At 33.3% G+C, this 19,778-nt stretch overlaps 1 protein-coding gene across 3 annotated transcripts in view; it reads right to left on the bottom strand.

Moving 5' to 3' along the window:
* Positions 1-19,778, bottom strand: part of LOC111512093 (tetratricopeptide repeat protein 21B) — a 39,331-nt gene that overhangs the window by 7,518 nt on the left and 12,035 nt on the right. For all 3 annotated transcript variants that reach the window (XM_074172953.1, XM_074172954.1, XM_074172952.1), the window contains exons 5-10: positions 17,293-17,588; positions 8,490-8,734; positions 7,873-8,292; positions 7,651-7,820; positions 3,140-3,244; positions 314-710 (exon numbers count right to left, since the gene is read on the bottom strand). In XM_074172953.1, coding sequence (XP_074029054.1) covers positions 314-710; positions 3,140-3,244; positions 7,651-7,820; positions 7,873-8,292; positions 8,490-8,734; positions 17,293-17,588 — 1,633 coding nt within the window. The remainder of the gene's footprint in view (positions 1-313; positions 711-3,139; positions 3,245-7,650; positions 7,821-7,872; positions 8,293-8,489; positions 8,735-17,292; positions 17,589-19,778) is intronic.

Below are 19,778 nucleotides of genomic sequence, written 5' to 3'. Positions count from 1 at the left end.
TACTTGAATGAATATTATTTGCTCTTCTGATTTTATGGCTATGTATTTTTGAGTTTCTTCAAAATATAATATTTTTTCAATTCAATTTCAATATTTTCAATCCGAAACAACATATTCTGATTTTGAAGTGATTCAAATAGATATTTTCTTTCAAACAAAAGTAAAAAAATCGTTTTGGTTTTCTACTTCCCCTTCTTCAAATCAAAGATGTGGGAAATATTTATTTGGTGGCTACATTTCTTTTATAAAATGAGTTGAGTCCACATGAGAATCTATTTGAGAATATTTTATATATATTCCAAAATGAAATCACCTGTTTTCAAGGCCATGCTTCTAGAATCTTTGTATTCAATGTCGTCACTATCCATAAATTGTTCAGCAAACATTTCATCATCGGGATTCAAACAAATTTCAATCATATTGTAAATAGCTGTTTGGCCAAAATCTGGATCTTGTCGTGAACTGTTAAAATTTTTAAGTGCTCCATTAAGATTGCCAGAATACCACTGATACAAAGCTGTACAGTATAAGTACTTAGTATCTTTCAAAGGATTTCCACTTTTCTTTTCTGCAATACTAAGATACTCTCCACAGTCTTCAATATTACCTGTTCTTCTCAGAATTTCGATAAGGCGAATAAGGGCCGCCCAGTTAGTTGGCTGTTTAGTAACTAATTGGGTAAAGTGAAAAAGTGCCATATCGAAGTCAACCTGAAATAATAACATCTTGAAAATGCACTGAACTAGATTAACAGGAGATGTTTCACATTTATGTGGATATAATCCAGATTGTGAATTTGTTCGGAATGTTTTTACCACATTTTTTGATATACAGTGTGAACCACTGAACTGGAATAAACTCTGTAAATTTTTTTTCTGATATTTATCAAAAAATTCCATGAACACGTCAACTAAAGATGTTTATGGCATACATTTACATAACTTCTTGCAGATTAACGGTCATTTGACTTCGGCCAGCGATATGATCGACATCGTGTATGAATGGAAAGGTAAGGCTTGTGATACATCATTGGAAAGAGAGTAGAATGACAAATTTGGGGCAAGTATCGGTTTTTCGTCAATGCGAAATAAGCAGAGAGAATTATGTTTTTTATATACTTCATAACAAAATAGGTAACTTGCCTGATTTCGATTGAACTAATGCTACAAGTAGTTTTTGCATAATCCTAGCCTATAATTGAAATGGGTACTCACTTTCTTCGACATTTCTGATTCAATAGATCTAATGATATTAGTGACGCGCACACCCTATAAATGATACATTTCTTATGAATACCGATACAGTCATCGAAACAAAAAGTAGGTACAACTATTTTACTTTTTCTGTTCAACAACAGAGAATTGAAATGTAATACTTGACAGAAACCCATAAAATCACAATATTCGTGATAGTTGGTTATGGTGGACCACACGGACACAAACTGAAATAAGACGTATGTTTTGCACAAAATCTCCTGATTACTCACGAATTTCTCAAGAAAAATTAGTAAAACTGAAGAATACAATTTAGAGATATTAAGCATATAAGAAAGATAAAAAAAGACATTTTACTTGCAGTCGAAGAAAACCCAGGCACATCTACCTACATCTTTTTAAAAACATGTTGGGAATAATAAAATCAGAATGAATGCATCCCTTTAAATTGCATCTGATGCAAGAACTAATTGAGAAAGACGTGGATCGACGGATTGAGTTCTGTAAACATAGGATGGAAAATATTTTGTTTTCTGACGAGTCAACATTTACTTTGAATGGAAATATAGGCCGCCAAAACAATTGGTACTGGGCAATGGAAAAATTTCATTGAATGAGAGAATTTTGCAACCAGAAACCACGAAAATTAATGTTTGGGTCAGTGTCATATGAAATGTTAATGAGGGAAATGTACATGGACCAAATTAATCTTGACATATTACTGACTGACCGACAGAATAAATTCCCAGTTACCGGATTAAATCAATAATAATATAGTTTCAGCAAAATATTGAAGTGAACGTTTGACAATATTAGAATGGAAATTTCTCAATTAAATGTACTGGTGTGCACAGAGAGGTGGAATGGCCAGCAAGGTAATGAGATCCTACACCATTGAACTTTTTCCTATGAGGACATATAATATACAAAGTGTATCAAACAAAATCAAGTGATTTAGATGATTGAGAAAATGTATAACTGAGATCATAATATTCATTGCATCTGAAATGTTAACTGAGACATTTTTTTTATCATAGGCTTGGGTTAAATCAATAGATACCTTTTTCACATTTTGAGCATATGTATAATTAAGATTGAAATAGTTGCTCATTTTTTTATGAAGTATATTTCAGAAGAAATTCAAGTTTCTCGGCCTATTTCGAATTGATAAAAAAAGTGATATATCGAGAAAAGTGAGAAATCATTGCAATCATAGGTTAAGATTATGACAAGAAGTACTTGGAGCATATACTACATCAACATCAGGTCATGTATTTCAATATAACTATATTTTATTTTTCTGTAATATAAATACAGTTCTGGTTAATTTGTAAATGAAGGGGAACCCGTAAATGACTAAATGAATAAAAACATGAATAAATAAGTTACTCAATTTATTATGGAGTACATTTAAAAAAAAACAATTTTCTAACCTTATTTCAAATGGAAAAAACTGATATGTGCCACAAATTTGTCATTTTTTCCTCTTTCTAAGCTCTGTCTTTGCATTTATACAAGTTGTTGATTACATCGCTGTCCAAAGCCAAGTGAAGGTTAATCTTAAAGTAGTAGTATAAAATATCCGCCAAAAATGTCTATAGTTGACGTCTTATAGGACTTTCTTGTCAGTAAAATTAGTTACAGAATTTATTCCAATTTAGTGGTATATATACATTTTACTTTTGATTACAATTATATAATTCTAAAGAGGTACCTGTGAAAATGAGTTTTTCACAAAATCAGACAACATGATCCAAATACCATAGATCAATACAGGAAATTTATTAGTTGCATCGAATGTGATATGACAGAATATTTTAAGAAACACATTTAGAACCACTTATAATTAAACCGGAAATATCTTTTTTTTTTTCTTCCAAAAAATGCAGTTATTTTCTCGAATCAATACTACCTTCTATTCTTACTTTTCTAAAAGCTATATCGGCCATCATCACCGAAGCTGTTTCATTGAATGGATCAATTTTTAAAATTGTGGAGCAAGTCTGCTGACACAATTCAAGATAATTCATCTGAAAGAAACAAGAACATTTTTCATTAGCCCAGTTTTAATATGAAAAATACAAAATATAACAAAACGAACTTCATTCAACTGATGATAATCTCGCATTATATTCTTATATTGTTTAGTTTAGAGCCACCCTGAATATGTCATTTGATATTGAGACTAAAGAAATTGTGAAAGACACCAACTTCAGCTTCATGAGTAGAATTTGAAAACTCTGGCATAAAATTTTTGTTCAGGTGAGGAAAAGTGTTTTTGATTGATGTCAACTTCAGATTTCAATGGAACACATTTCCACATTAAAATCAAATGCTTGTTAGCCACCCCTCAACAGAAGACTTGAATTTTGTGAGATCCTCTCGGAAACACTTCAAAAGTAATCCAGCTTTGTTGTACACCACGTGTTCTTTGGATGAATAATAATAATAATAATAAGAATAAGCTTCATTGGACAATTCATATAGAGGTACAAGTTATGATTCAGTTATAAGCACAATTGAGGAAGCGATAAGTGATATATCACTTGTTTCACTTTCAGAAACAAAAACAGAAAATGTAACTGTAAAAATTCAAAATAGATGTGAATTTTAGTACAGATACGATGAAATGAAGTACACATATATCACTACTCCATCATTCTGATTAAAATTACCCTTATTATATATGAATGTACCTTTTAAATAAAAATTTCCGACACTGAAGTGATTCAAATCCCAATATTTCATACCAAAGTCACACCAAATATCTAAAAAACTAAATGGTTGGGCAGGAATTATGGTAATCATATTATTTATAAAACCATTATTTCTGTAAGCAAACTTAAATGGTGACGGAAATTTAAATTTGCTTAATCATCAAATTATGCCAAGTATTAACAACGCCATCCCTTTAGATTCTCTATCGCGAAGTGAAGTAGTCATTCAAAGAGATGTGACTCCATATTGGGTAGTGCCAGTGTGATAGTTTCTCGATAACAGCTTTCTGGGTCGATGGATTGAAAGAAGAGGTTCTACAGAATTGCCACCCAGATCCCCGATTTGACTCCACTTGACTTCTATGGGGATGGTTGAAATTAAAAATTTACGAGACGCAGCCACCTACTACAGGGATTCAAAGATAGTATTGAATTTCGTCAGTTTTGAAGTTGGAAACCTGAAGTTTTGGGTTAATGAAAAAATATTGTGACTATTTGTTTGAAATTCTACGCAGGCGAGGCCACGGGAAACAGCTAGTAACTTATATTTTAACTTTAAAAATACAGTAATTAAAAAAATATGCCAACTGCAGTAAGTAATGAATAGCTTCGAGAATCGAATTATGTTACCTATTCGCAAAACTAACACAACCGTCAACGACGTCTCGGCGATGGCGCTTCATTGCTTAAACCACCCCTCTACCCCCGCCCATCGTCTGCCGTCGTTTTACAGTAGACGTGACGCGTAATGGCTTACTTTGTTGCGTCAAGTTAATCTTATCGTGATAACTTTTAAATGATTCGTCCAAATGAATTAGTGTAAAAGTCAAAGTTTATCTATATTAAATACTTTGAAACGACAATTGTATCAATTTTTATAAGAAATTGGCAGATATTCTAAAATGTGCATTGCAGAAAAAGTCCTAATTTAATTGAATTCATGGCTCAGTATTTTGCATATAGTGGCTACCATAAGAGCTAGATAGATGCTATCGCGGACTTTTATTTAGAACTATTTAAGATAGACATTCTTACGGTACATTATCTTCATGTAACTCCAACTGTATAGGCAGCGCACGCCGAGATAGCTCACAGGGAACAAGAATTTTTCTGACTTACCTAATACTTATCGTTATATTATGACCAAAATTACACAAAACCTTTGTAAATTGTAGCCTATATGTTATTCTGATGTATAAGCTGTATTTATGTCAAGTTTCATCTAAATCCGTTCAGTCGGTTAGGCGCGAAAGAACCACAAACTTACATACATACATACATTCATCCATCTTCACAAACTTTCACATTTATATTAGTACAGAGCAGCGTTTCTCAAACTTTTTTGTCTGGGGACCCACCTTCATTGTGGAATTTTCGCGACCCACGTATTAAATAATATTAGGTATAATTATTATTACTAATAATATTTTTATTATTATTATCGTGAAAATTCACTATTGAGGAATACACCTCTAAAGGAAAATGGTATAGAAGATATAATTGAAGATAAAATACAGTACGAAAAAAGACTTTCAATGCAGAATCTCAAAACTAAACAAATACAAAAAATGGAAAAATGAGACTTACCTATGTATTCAATGTGACTTGTGGAGCTGGTGCTCACGATTTACAAGAGATTCTATACCTGGGTTGAAAGTTGAAAGCTTTAAACGCAGGTCACTTTCCACACAAAACCAATTCTATATTTATTTTTTAAATATACCAAAGTGGAGAATGACGTTTCACACAGACATGTGGTTGAAAACCACATAGCTCTTTTAAGGCTATGTTTGAAAGAACTGGATACTCTCCCCAGCCTTTATCCAAAATGGGAAAAACAATTCAAAAGTATTAGGTGTTTTTAATCTGTTTCCGCGACCCACCCAAATTGTTCCCGCGACCCACCAGTGGATCGCGACCACATAGTATGGGGAACACTGGAATAGAGTATAGATATTAGTATAGATATGCAAGTTAATGGTGATCAGTTGCTGTTGCTCAGCACTTTCACTTTCCAATCATAAATTTAATTGAAACTTAAAAAAGTATTTTATTTTTTTTTTGACATTGCTTATCGTCAAAAATGATACATGGTGCAGAATTTTGAAAGACCTTTCAAATAAGGTGTTCCTCGGCTATTATTCCCATTTGAAATTTTTGAAATATGGGTTTTGTGAGGAGAGGGATGGCTGACAAAAGGTTTATACTTAAATAGAAATATGTCCCCCACAAAACTAAAGTTGAACGAGTGTTTTACGATTTTTTACATTCTCAATATCAAATAGCTTATTCAGGGTGATTCATTCATGATTAAAGTATGTAGAGTTTTACCAGGAAATTCATGATGGACATTTCAACATTACTTAAGAAAATGTTACAACTTTTTGTTGAAATTAATCGCATTTTCAGAAACAAACATCAACATGAACTTGATTATTTCATTTTTTTTTATTAATAAAACAACGATAAAAATAAAATAAAGACAACAATAAAAATTAATTGGCGCTCTGGGGCGACTTCATTAATTCCAGTGGCGCATGTGCTTTTTCAGCACCACATCATCTGAAGATCTTAATCTAACAATGTCCTCTCTCTTAAAAAACATTATTATTTCATTATATTATTTCATCATGCCCTCTTAGTGTTGTAAGCATGCAGATGTATCGATTTCGGCTAAACAAAGTACATGATCCTCTCATGGATACCGTTGAAAATACATTGAAACTGAAGAGTTTGCCATGCAAATCGGAACATTCTCATTTGTGACGTCTCTAGGAGTAAGCTATAACATTTTATATGAATCTAATTCAACTTGCAAGATAATTCAGACAAGGAAATTTGATTTATCTTCTGTTTCAACTCAGCTTTGCAAACCCTAAGAAAGTCCTTGAAAATGAAGAAATCATGAGTTTCAAGAATATGTTGGTGGATGTTAGAACAATTGCAGGAGATCTTGGTATTTCAACGGCATTGGAAACAGGATTAACGCCAAAGTGATTTGAAAAAGGCATACGAAACAAAGGATGCTAAACAGAAGTATAAGATAACATTTAATTGCGCGGTTCTGAACATACCAATCAACTCAGTTGATGAGTGATTCAAATGCAAGGGATAAATTCAACATACGGATTTTTGTACTATGGTAGGACGGTAGCCTGGTGGGTTGACGTGGATGGTCAGTTCCATTCAGTCAATTGACCGCTGTGCAAACCGGTGGTTCGAACCGCAAGGCCGCATGATCGATTTTCACTTCCTATCGTCCAACCCGTTTTAGGAATCACACGTTAAAAGGTAAGATTTCGATAGTCCTTAGCTCGCACAAGTTTCAACTTTTGAGAGTTGTCATTCGTAGGGGGTGCAACAGCTGGATAATGGAAATACAGATTTCAACAGATTTTTTATTTCAGAAAAATATTGATGGTTTGGAATTGTGTGATGAACTTGAAGCCATTTGAAAATGAGTTTCAAAATAGCTAACGCCAAAGAAAGTGCTTGACTTCATTTATCAGTCTGACTTGGAAGAAAGATTACCTAATTTGTTTATCGTTGAATTGAACGTGAATTCAATTGTTGTTGCTTATGTCATGGAATAACTGTAAATGAACAATGAATCAAGTTGGGAAAGGGGCGCCTCATGATACTTTTTTCTAGGGCACCAAAACATATTGCACCAACCCAGGATGTCAATGTAAAAAATAGATAAGTCATTCTACACTCACTTGCATATACAGTTTTGCTAGGGATACTAAGATAACCGTGTTATTAGGTGACACGTCAAGGCCGTCCTTATAGAAATTTATTGCTTGTTCATTACTTTTCAAAGCCACTGCCATTTCACCCAATTTCATTGAAAGATCAATTACTGCTTGTATCTCAATTTCTGGCGTTACTGAAAAAAAGAGAGTAGTATTGGATATAGAGTTCAATTTTCATTTATTAACCATTCTGATCGACAGTTATCCTTTTCTGTATTTTTCTTTGGTATTCTCTAGCTTCTTTCAAGCTTTTTATGGCATACATAATATTTCCAGATTTTTCTTGAATCTGGGAAAGTAAATTCAACAATCTTGTTTTCTCTTTCAGGAATGTAATATCTTCAAGGTCTTGAACTCTTTCTTCATCAAGTTCATTCAATAATAGCAATTCACCTTTCTCATATTCTCTCAAATTCATATAAAGTTCAGCGAGCTGTAACTTCAGTTCAATGCCATTTGTATTTTCTATAGTGTCCTTATAAAATATAACAGCTCGAGAAAAATAATGTGCCTGAACAAGAGCTTTACCCATTTTTGAGGTTAAAAAAGGGTCTTTAGGATTTTCTTTCAAAGCCTTTTCGAAACATTGAAGGGCTTCATCAGGTTCTGAAAAACAAATAAATTATAAAACTATTAAGTTAATTGGTATACTTGAGAGTGTTTTCAATAGATTTTGTTGGTTTATTTCGAAATATATTTACGTTCATAGATAAATACCAAATCAGAAAACCTGAACACTTTAGGTATAATGTTAGCATGAGATAAAACATAAAAAATTGTGGTATTGAAATATAGTAATTTACCTAGTACTTTCATGTATGCATCACCTAGCATCACATAAGATTCGGGGCAGGGATTATCATTAACAAAATCCATGTAACATTGTAAAAAAGCATATTTATCTTTGCGATATTTCAACAATATTTCTGCATGCTTTGATTTTGCTTCCGTATAACAAGAATCAGTTGGTTTTATTTTGCTAAGTAAATCTAGGGCACCCTGTACATTTTTTCTGGCCAAAGAATGCTCAGCGCTCAACAGTAAAATTCTGGAATAAAAAAAATTATTCAAGCTAGTATTATCAGGTACTTAGTGAATAATAATAAACATATTCAATAGTCTCAGGAAACAAATGTTTATAAGAATGGACATTACTAAAAATTGAATAAAACCAGTCAACATATCAGAATAATTTGAATATCATTAGTTCGGTTTTTCATTGTCTAATATGATTCTACTACTCATATGTTACATAATCTATGAAAACAAATAAAATCAGAATGAATATCTCAATTATATAAAGCAATAAAACGATAAAAATAATCAAGATACAAAAAAAGAGCCTACAGAGTAAAAATAAAGAAAAAGGAATAATAATAATAAGCACACACAACTGAAGTAAAACTTCTTTAGCTCTATCTATATGTATGTATATAAAGATATCTAGAGAAAACTAAATCGATTGTTGTTCCATGTCCTATGGTAGGCTCATTTTGGTTATTATTAATTTGTAGTTCTAATTCATCATGTAGGCAGTTTACCAAGAGTTGTCCATCTTCGGACGCGAAATTAACATTGAAACCTTCTGCTAACATTAGTGGCAACGTATGATAGTTCTCTCCTAATTCGTGAGAGCCTACTCGGCCGTGAATGTATGCTCGCACCTCTCTCTATTGCCCCTATTGTAATATACGAAACGTAACTGTCTTTCTATCTTCACCAACGTACCTACTAGAGGGTAAAATAAACTCAAAATTTCTTCCGAATCGTGATCAGGACTGAAAAAATTTCAGTCCTGAAAAGTACAAATGTGTCTCACTTCTTATGGAAACACCCCCGTATCTTCCGTAATAGGAATCACACGTTAAAAGATAAGACCTCGTTAGTCCTTAGCTCGCACAAGTTTCTAACTTCTGAGAGTTGTCGTTCGTATGGGGGCGAAAGCTGATTAACGGAAAAAACAGATTTTTAAACAGAATTGAGTTAGAATAATGAAACTCTCAGGACTGATAGAAATGCTCCAAATGCACCTACCACCTAAATGGGTTTGGCCAAAATGATATACACTGCCCGCCGCTCGCGATGGAACAACACATTTTTACGGTGAAACACACTCAGGGGCAAAATAGTTCTCTTCCAATACATGAATCCCTTTATTCTATCTGGGAAGTACTCTCAGGTATCAAAAATGCAGACATTTTCACGGATTCGTTTGGCTGTGAGATGCTATCATCTATTTTGAGCCTCTCTGAGGAAAATATCACAGCAACACATTCTCAGACTATCGAGATAGTGTGTATGAAAAATTATCGATGGTGGCATCAATATAACTGAGGAAGACCATTTGTAAAACTAATTCTGTGTGCCGAACATCCAAATTCTATACAAACCAGAAGTGAGAGCTATCCGATTGATGAGCAAATAGCAAAAAATGGAAAAAATCTATTTTCAAAGATTCACTTCTAGAAAACTGTACATTTTCGAGCTTTAGCTGTGGACACTTTCAATCAGCACATCAAGAAGTACAACATATCACAATTTCGACAAAATTCACAGTAAGCCATTTCTCATAAGAAATGTGCGGTGTCCTTTATTAAAATATTGAGGAAACATTTTGCCAACCGAAACAAAATTAATTTTCCTATTCATTTCAACACCGAAACAACCGTTAATTTTTAAAGAGAAAATCGCACTTGGTAAATAGGTAGAATTTAGATTATTTTACCTACTTGCTGAATTGTTGTCTGAAATCATTTGAAGGAATTAAATTACATCAGTTTCACTAAATAAAAATCATGTGGTAACCGAGATAACCATAGAAAACAGTTGCTCATTGATATTTACTATCAACTTTACAATATTATTGAAAGATCTTGTTGTATTAACCCCAAGAGCAGTTTTCATTGCATTTGTTGTTTCTAGTATTGTTCTTCCTTGTATCACTGTTGTTTCTGACGTGTTTTTGTTCCCATTGTGTTCATTTTTCCTGAGTTTGTGTTGGATATTGTTCCTGTGTTCCAGTTGTTTTCTGTTCGTGAGTTTCTGTTTATATGTTAATATTTCTTGAAGTTCCTATTTCAACTGATATCAGCACATTTTGATTACCAAAGTTCAACATGGCACATCTGCCACTTCAAAAAAATTGAAATGATTTCAATTGTTGGTGAAGGCGTGAGGTCTTATCGTGAAGCGGCCGCTGAATTCAATAGAAGACACCCGCTTGAGGTAGCTGTAAACCCTGGAACTGTCTATAAAATATATAATATTTATATATATAATATATATATATATATATATATATATATATATATATATATATATTCTAGAATTAGTTTGAGAAACTTATCGCTTCAACTCAAATATGGAGCTGTTTAGAGAGGCATAAAATGCATGCGTTCAAACCCAAATTTCTACATACTTTGCAAGGAGATGAAATCCGCCGTATGGAGTATTGTTTATAGACGCAGGGACATTATCTCAAGCACAGGAATTTTTTAAAAGAATATCTTATACACTAATGAGGCTACCTTTACCACGAATGTTATTTATCTTCCAAGAACATGAGATTTTGGGCTGAACAAAATCCAAATTGGTTGGTGAATTGTAAAGAACAAATATCTCAGAAAATTAATGTGTGATGTGGTTATTCTGAACTAAAATATTATCGGGCCATTTTTTTTTATCAAAACCTAAATGGATGACTACTCGTTGATTTTCTCGAAAATGCGTTTTCCGATGTGTTGGAAGAACTACCTTTAGGATGTGAGACACAACATGATTTTTCAGTTAGATGGTTCACCAGTTCATAATAGTGGCATAACAAGGGTTTGGTTGAATAGGAACTTATGAAATGGATAGGATCCAATAGCCCTCTCGTATTATGGCCACCACGATCCCCTGGCTTTTTATTTGAGGGGAACGTTGAAAACTGAAGTTTATAAGGATAGGCTAACAAATAGCGATAATCTCCGTAAGTAAGAATTATACGAGCGTGTAGAGAAATCACACCTAGAGAACTGAGAAGAGTTGGAGGAAATAATAGAAGGCGCATAGAAAAATGCGTTCGTTCGGAGGAAAGTTTGATAGAAGGCGCAAAAATATAAAATTATCGACAATTAAATCAATAGAAATTGATTGTTTTGTTTTTTGTTTGAAAACGTGATTTTGAAAGTACTACTACGAAAGAGTTTTGAACTACATACAATTTTTCGCCACAAAAAATCCAAACAATGGATTTTTCATGTAAAAATTCTAGGACGGGTTCATGTTTTGATGTCAAAACAAAAAAAATCTGCTTCAATAATTACGGAAGGTACGGGGGTGTTTCATGAGAAGAGAGACAAATTTGTATTTTTAAAGGACTTTATTTTTTCTGGGAAAAAGTGTGTTCGTAGTGAGTTGTTAGTCCTGATCATGAATCTGAAGGAATTTTGAGCCTATTTTGCCCCCTAGTATGCCCCCGTAAAAATGGGTTGTTTTATCGCGAGTGGCGGGCAGTAGATATCACTTTGGCCAACCCCATTCAGGTGGTAGGTGCATTTTGAGCATTTTTATCAGTTCCATGCAAAGATTGAGCCCTACAGAATTTCGAAGCCATAAAGTAATTTGGACATTCGAAAGGTTCTTCTGGTTTGAGCCAGTGTTGAAAATACAAAGTTTGGAAAGTTATTTTACTCTAGAAATATCTGAAAGTATGCAACACCCTATTGAGTACCAATTGAATGTTCAATAGTATTAATAAACTTCCTTGTCTTTCCTACCCATTAAAATATTTTTTATTCCTTACATTCTTAACACTTATTTACATCGTCTTCCATCTTAAAAAAGAATCCAGTAATATTCGGTAATCGTATTGATTACTTTGAGTCATTTCTGTTTCATCACAATTGTCCAGTGTTTTTTCTTTCATATTGACTAGACTGATCATCCACATCACCTCCTTTCTCAGGTAACGTCCTACTACTTTAACTCATGGAGTTGATGAAGACTAGAAACACTGAATTCTGTAACTTCATAGCGTGTAGTTTTTTGTGAAAATTTATATTATTTTTGTATATGATTTGGTTAATGTTGATATCATATTTGTATGGTTTTGAATTACTGATTGTTCAACATCAGCTGCTTCATCATTAAAATCCCTTGAACTCCTCTTCAATATCCCTGTCCTCAAAATCAAATCAAATCGAAATTTGCTTTATTACCCAAGATCTGAACATCTTATTGGCAAAGTCTAGTAAAGTAAAACGTGTATATGAGACAATTAACAAATGTAAACTATAAGATAATACTTAGAGAGAAGAGCAGAGTATGTGGACAGAACAATATTAAGCCCAGCTGAACAGATACAAATATAAGTACATGAATATATGAATATTGAGTAAATGTAAATATATAATGCTACTTAATGAACATTGATAGCCATTTTTTGTTGATTTCAATAACTTGTTTACACAAAACTACATGCCAATTACTCGATTGAGCCTTGGTAGAATTCGTCCACACTATAATAGCGCCTCCCAACAAGGTATTCTTTTACTTTCTTTCTGAATTTCTTTTCATTATATATTCGCCTTAAATCAATGGGAAGGTGATTAAATAACTTCTTGCTATTGAAAATAATAGAATTTTGTGTAAGGGCTAGAGTAGGTGTTGGAAGGGAAATGAAGTAAGACTGACGTGTACTATAAGTTGCGGTGGTATTAAATTGGTTATTATATTTTTTGTGGATAAGACACACTTTTTCCAAAATAAAAAGACATACTAAGGTCAGAATTTTTTGCTTCACAAATAATGGGCGGCATGAATCCCTGTAGCTAGCCTTGCATAAATATCTGATGGATCTAAATTGTGCACAATTCCCCAGAAACAAATTCCATAACGTAAATAGGACTCAATTTGTTCAAAAATAAACTGATCTTGTGATAGTAGTGTCTAACTCTCTTGCAACAACTCTCACTGCATGATATCTTGCTGCTAGTCTTTTACATAAGTAGTCGACATGGGAATCAAATTTTCATCATTGAAGAGCCCTAAAATTTTGTTCTTCTCCAAATTTTCAATTTTTACATTTTCCAAGTGTACTTCCCCTATGTTATATCTAAACGTGACCACATTTGTTTCGTCGATGTTGAATGATAAAAGATTGGAATCATACCACTCTTTCACCCTGCTTATTTTGAAGAAAATTTCAAGTAAATTTGAGGCGGTATAGCTATGCCACAGGATAGTGGTGTCGTCAGTGAAACATGTGAATTTACCACTTATGTCAACATGGACATAAATGAGAAACAACACCGGTCCCAAAACGGAACCTTGTGGGACCACACTGCCAATGAAACGTTCCTCTAATGAAATTCCATCTAATAGAACATTCTGCCGCCGATGAGAAAGGTACGTCTCAAACCAAAGTAATGCAAATCCTCTAAATCCGTGAACTTTTAGCTTGCGCAGAAGTAGCATGTGGTCTGCACAATCGAAGACCTTGGTTAGGTCACAAAACATGGCCGCCGCAGATTCTTTTTCATTAAGATTGGTGTACAGGTTTTCCAGAAGTGAAAATATGGCGTCTTGTGTGCCTTTCGAAGACTGAAAGCCAAACTGGAATAAATTTATTATATTGATTTTCTCGATGAAAGATAATACTCGTTTTTTTACCAGTTTTTTTATAACATTAGACAAGAAGGGTAGCAAAGCAATTGACCTAAAATTAGTTGGGTTGTCAAGATCGTATCCTTTATGTAGAGGAATAATTGTGGCAATTTTCAGACACAATGGGAACATACCTTTGGAGAAGAAGAAATTTATTGCCTCTACCAACACACTCAAAGCCCTGTCAGGAAGAGTTATCAGAATTTTTAAGGAAATGGCATCCCTCCCTACCGAATTTTTATTTTTGATTTCACCAAACATTTCTTTTATTTCATAGATATCCGTAGGTGTGAAGAAGAAAGTAGAAGGTACTGCAATATTCTTCAAGTATGACATTCAAGTTTGTTTCTATAAAACGTGTTTGTTTTTCTCTTATTAATCTCCTGTTTCCATTTTTCCCATGTATTAGGAAATTCACCAATAGAGCTTTTTTTTTTGTCACGTTCCTTGTGGCACGTAATTTTACGATCATCTATTGTCTGATGACTGTTTTGTCTACAAAACTCTAATGGAATATATTAAAAAATTATATACATCACGTGATTATGCATTTTTTTATGCAGCATTTGAAGATAGCATCCACTAGAATTCCGAAGTTAAAAAAGTATGCTATATTTTCTGTTTCAGAAAATATAGCATATCAGATTACTCACTGTCATCATTCACTCCGCCTTGTTCACAAACTTATTCACATTCTAAACAAACTCACAGTCAATTTTTATATACATACATAACTACTAACTATTAGCATCAACCAGTGAAGTACTCCTCTATTGTATAGAAAGTATTTTCATTTACATAATTGAACAGTGTTGTTTTGAAGATATTAAAATTGTTTATATCACCAAAGATCCTATTGAAACATAGAATTCATAGAATTCATAGAATATTAAGGAATTCTATAACATAGAATTCCTTAATATTTTGGAAAATTCCGTGCCTCACTAAGCCTAGAGAATGGTGAGCGAATGTCATTTTTATTGCGTGTTAGGTGTCGGTGAATTTCACTACTTTTCATGTAGGTATCTTAGTATTTTTTGTTGAATTTCACTACTTTTCATGTAGGTATCTTAGTCTTTTTTGATATTCATAATCAGAAGATATATATAAAGTGATGGTAAAGTTAGAACTGACAATGACTTGAAATAAACTTTACAAGATATATTATTTCGAACTCCCATTATGCATCTTATGATTTTCTTCTGAGCAATGAATACTTTATCAATATGTATTGAATTACCCCAGAAGATTAAGCCATATGTGAGTGCCAAAGACACTAGACCATGATATGCCATTCTGAGAACCTCTGTAGATACAGTGCTCTTCAGTTGTCTGATAATAAAATTGATACTACTCAATTTCCCTACCAGATGTTTTATATGAGTTTTCCATGTCAGTTTCTCATATTTTATGTTTGATACTTGTTCAATTGACTTATGATTTATATTTTCAGAACATCATTTATCAACTCAAATAAAATTTCCTTCACAAAGAAATTTCGATATTATGAGCTGTTAATCAAGTTTTGTTGACAAAAAAATATTGAGAAACAGAGTGGAATGAAGTACTGTTTTTACTTTCTAAGCAATAAATAGCAATTTATGCAATAAAATGCATATATTTTATTTTTTCTCTTCATCAAATAAAATATTAGATACGGTAAGTTACATACAATTACTGTCAAAACAATGGATTATCTGTTAATATTAATAAAACATTTTTTATGACATTTTTACCCAAAAATCTTAGTAACGATCCTAATTTAACTATAAAAATGAATCGACAAATAATTCAACAAATTCAATCAATAAAATTTTTAGGAGTCACAATAGACCATAAATTAACTTGGGAAGGACACATTAATAAACTGGTAGCTAAATTGAGCTCTGTTTGTTTCTTATTAAAGCTGTTAAGAAATACAGTTAGCTACGATATTTTAAAAATGGTATATTTCGCCCATGTACAGAGTGCTCTATCATACGGTCTTATCTTTTGGGGATCATCAAGGTATGCAAATGATGCATTCATTATACAAAAAAAAATACTAAGAAGTATGATGGGAGTTTCGCCTCTGACATCATGTAAAGAATTGTTTAAAAGGTCTGGAATCTTAACCCTGCCTTGTCTCTATATATTCAAACTTATCATAGATTTTAAACAACAAAATATCCCTAAGAATACAAATAATCACCACCATGAAACAAGAACAAAATATATCAACCATTCTCAAGGATGACTCTTGGACAAAAATCACATAGATATCAACAAACAAAATGTTATAATAAATATTTGGAATTATGTTCTGGCCAAAATAACTTGAATGAATTTAAAAGTGAACTATATGAATTTCTTGTTGATCAGGCATTTTATTCCCTGGAAGAATATTTTTCAATATGATAATTTTAATGTGAATCTTATACATTTAATGAATGAATTCTTTTTAATCTTTGTTTTATTATATAATTACTTTAATATTAAGATTTTAAACTAGTATGTAAATCCATATTTGACTAGTCTGATAAGCATTTTATGTGTTCAACTGCAAAGATCTGTAGATTGCTTTAATGATGAATAAAGATACTACTACTACTACCACTACTACATAATACTTTCTTCCGCCAGGTGTGAGTGTTTGCATTGGACCACAAACATCGGTATGGACTTGATCCAAAATAAAGACTTACCGAATGATTGTCTGGTAAATAAGCCTTTAATGCAAACCTCTTATGATAATTTATGCTCACAAATGTCCCGTTAGATACCATTTCTGGATTCAGATGTCCAAATATTCTATGCCATTGATAAGTTAGAACAAATAATACACTAAGTAGAAATTAGACAAAGGTTATTTTATTTATTCTATATTAAATTCATATCCTGTGAATCTCTGAATATATTGGATCTTATTGCAATGAAATTATTTTCCTTAATTGAATCATCAGCAAATTTTATATTTACCTTGCTTCTTCAGGAGTACCTCGTAATTCTTCAGTAGCATCTTCTAAAATCCTCAACGCCTCATCTTTCTGGCCAACAATATTGAGCGTATCAATCATTTCAACATAAATTGAAGCCTTTTCTACTAGACTGACTTCTGGTAGGGGATTTCCTTTGGATCTAATATTTACCAAACTCAAAGCAGCAGTCAGAGACCTTACTGCATCCGCATAGTTACCAGTATTCTTATCAGCCAATGCAGTTATGTAGTGGAACATTGGATTCTCTCTGACTTTGAAATTATGACTGACACAGATCTGCAAATATCAGTGTGAATTTATAAAGAAATCATTATTCTATCAATAATTTCCCCTTCCTTGGTAAATATAAAAATTTTAATTTCAATGCATGCTCTAAAGTATAGTTTCTCAAAAGATCTAAAATAATCAATATTTTTTCAAATAAATAAACAGCCTTTGTCAGCCAAAGTTCTATATATTAGTAACATACTAATTAGAATAATAACCAGAATAATAACCAAATAAGTCAATATATTTGTACATCAGTGTTATTCAGTTTCCCTTCAGTTTTGATGTTATTTTTATAGTGTTCAATTTATATTCATTTCAAAATGGAAAAAGAGGTGAATAATTTTTGTCTAGAATAATGACAAATTTTTTTTATCAATAGTCGTCATCCTCTGAAAATCTTCCATCTGAGAATTTTGATATGATTCATATCTACCTAACTAACTTGAATCATTTACTAGCGAAATGTTGGAAAGAAATAAGTAAATGTATTTTTCTAGTTTACGTAGTAATATATTTATTTCTTAGTGCTAGTGATTTCTGGAATTATTTGTTTACTGATAATTCTGAGAAATCGTAAATATGAGGAATAAGTTAGGGAACGTGAACCTAGAATAAAAAATAATTCAGACACAGAGGTAACAGTTTACAGAATTTTTCTATTAGAATAAGTGTGTTATGGCTTCCAAGGTTGGAGGTACACTTCAGTGTACAGTATACATGACGCAGATAATGAAGATAGGAATTAATGGAAAGCGTACACCAAACTTCTATGAAGAAGAGGGCATGACAGTGAGAATGAAAGAAATAGGAGAACACATCTGGAATGTAAGAGAGGAATGAAGAACGATCGGGTGACATTGACTAGTCAGAAGAAAGAGAACTTTGCATGAATGGTAGAAAGAATTGAATGGAGAAATGACTGGTTCTGTTGCACAGACACTGCGCCACACTTTGGGATATATGATCTTCCCTGTCGAAGAAGGCTGTCCTGCTGATACTAGGACTTGGAGACTGCTCAGGTTACCTAGCGATATTTGGACTGGGGCCCGAAGTCCTGTGCAACTTTGAATGGAAAGAGCCAGAGACAGCGGAACATGTTTTGGGCAGATGTCTGGAAACAGAGCGATTGGGTTGCAAAGAGTTGAAGAAATGTAAGGAAAGGGAGAGTGGGACTTGTCAACTACGGGGATTTAATCGCATAGAGCACGAATGGATTAACTTTGTCAATGAGTGTGCAGAAAAAGTGGTAAAGGACGAGTGAGTAAGCTGCGATGGGTCATAACGGAATGGGCAGAAGCTAGGTCAGAGCTTGGTGATGTCTTTCTACTCTCCAATGCTTATAATCGACCAGCTCATGTTAGTAGATTCATCAACCAATTACCATTCCCCACAACGGTAAGGGTGTGATCGTTGGGTCCAGAAATTGTGTGCCCTCAGTAGACGCAATGAGGCAAGAATGACAACCTTCTGCATTTGTCCGGCCAAGATTTCTGCCTTATTTTGACAGGCCGGCATGACCTTGAGATCTGATAGTGAAGATAGCATCATTTCACGAAGGAACCAAGTACTCAACAACTTATTACTTTTTTTTTACCTTGATGGTGGCTCTGGTCGGGAACTGTCCGAAGCCCCAATACATTCGGTGAGGATGCCGGCTTCAAAACAACCATCTCCAGAGAGTGATACAGACTGCTAAGTTCGAAGAGAAAATTCCGACATTTTATCCATTTTCCTTCTTTTTTGGGCGATATCTGTCTTAAACGGAGCTGAATACTCCAGAACCTATATTTTTTTGGTTGAGAAAAACTACACCAAAGTTGTAAGTATATTTGAGTCTGCGAGTGGGGAATGAATAGTTACAATAAATTTGACACATCTTATACCCTAGAACAGTTTCAATATCCCCCAGAGCGTAGGTCAACACCAATGTCACTAGAAATGCGCCATATATGGTAACATAGCACTCTTAGGGCCGCATTATTTCAATCGAAATATGATATCGCATATGCTGTACATGCAAGTGCATTATGGTTCCAGGCGTCTCACGACAGGCCTTGCACCTGGTGTCCGGGACCTCGATACCCATCATGTGACTACAGTAGCCTATAATGTTGCGAGACACCATCCTGGCAGACCATGAAGGCAAATGTCAGATGTTTTGATAAAACCGAGGTCTTCAATGTTGTTGAAGAAGAT

The sequence above is a fragment of the Leptinotarsa decemlineata genome, unplaced genomic scaffold, assembly GCF_025532065.1.
Source record: "Leptinotarsa decemlineata unplaced genomic scaffold, Ldec_3_MD MMD2_tig00000199_RagTag_RagTag, whole genome shotgun sequence".
Lineage (NCBI taxonomy): Eukaryota > Metazoa > Arthropoda > Insecta > Coleoptera > Chrysomelidae > Leptinotarsa > Leptinotarsa decemlineata.
Note: the sequence above shows the minus strand (reverse complement) of the source record. Positions and strands in the feature narration are given on the sequence as shown.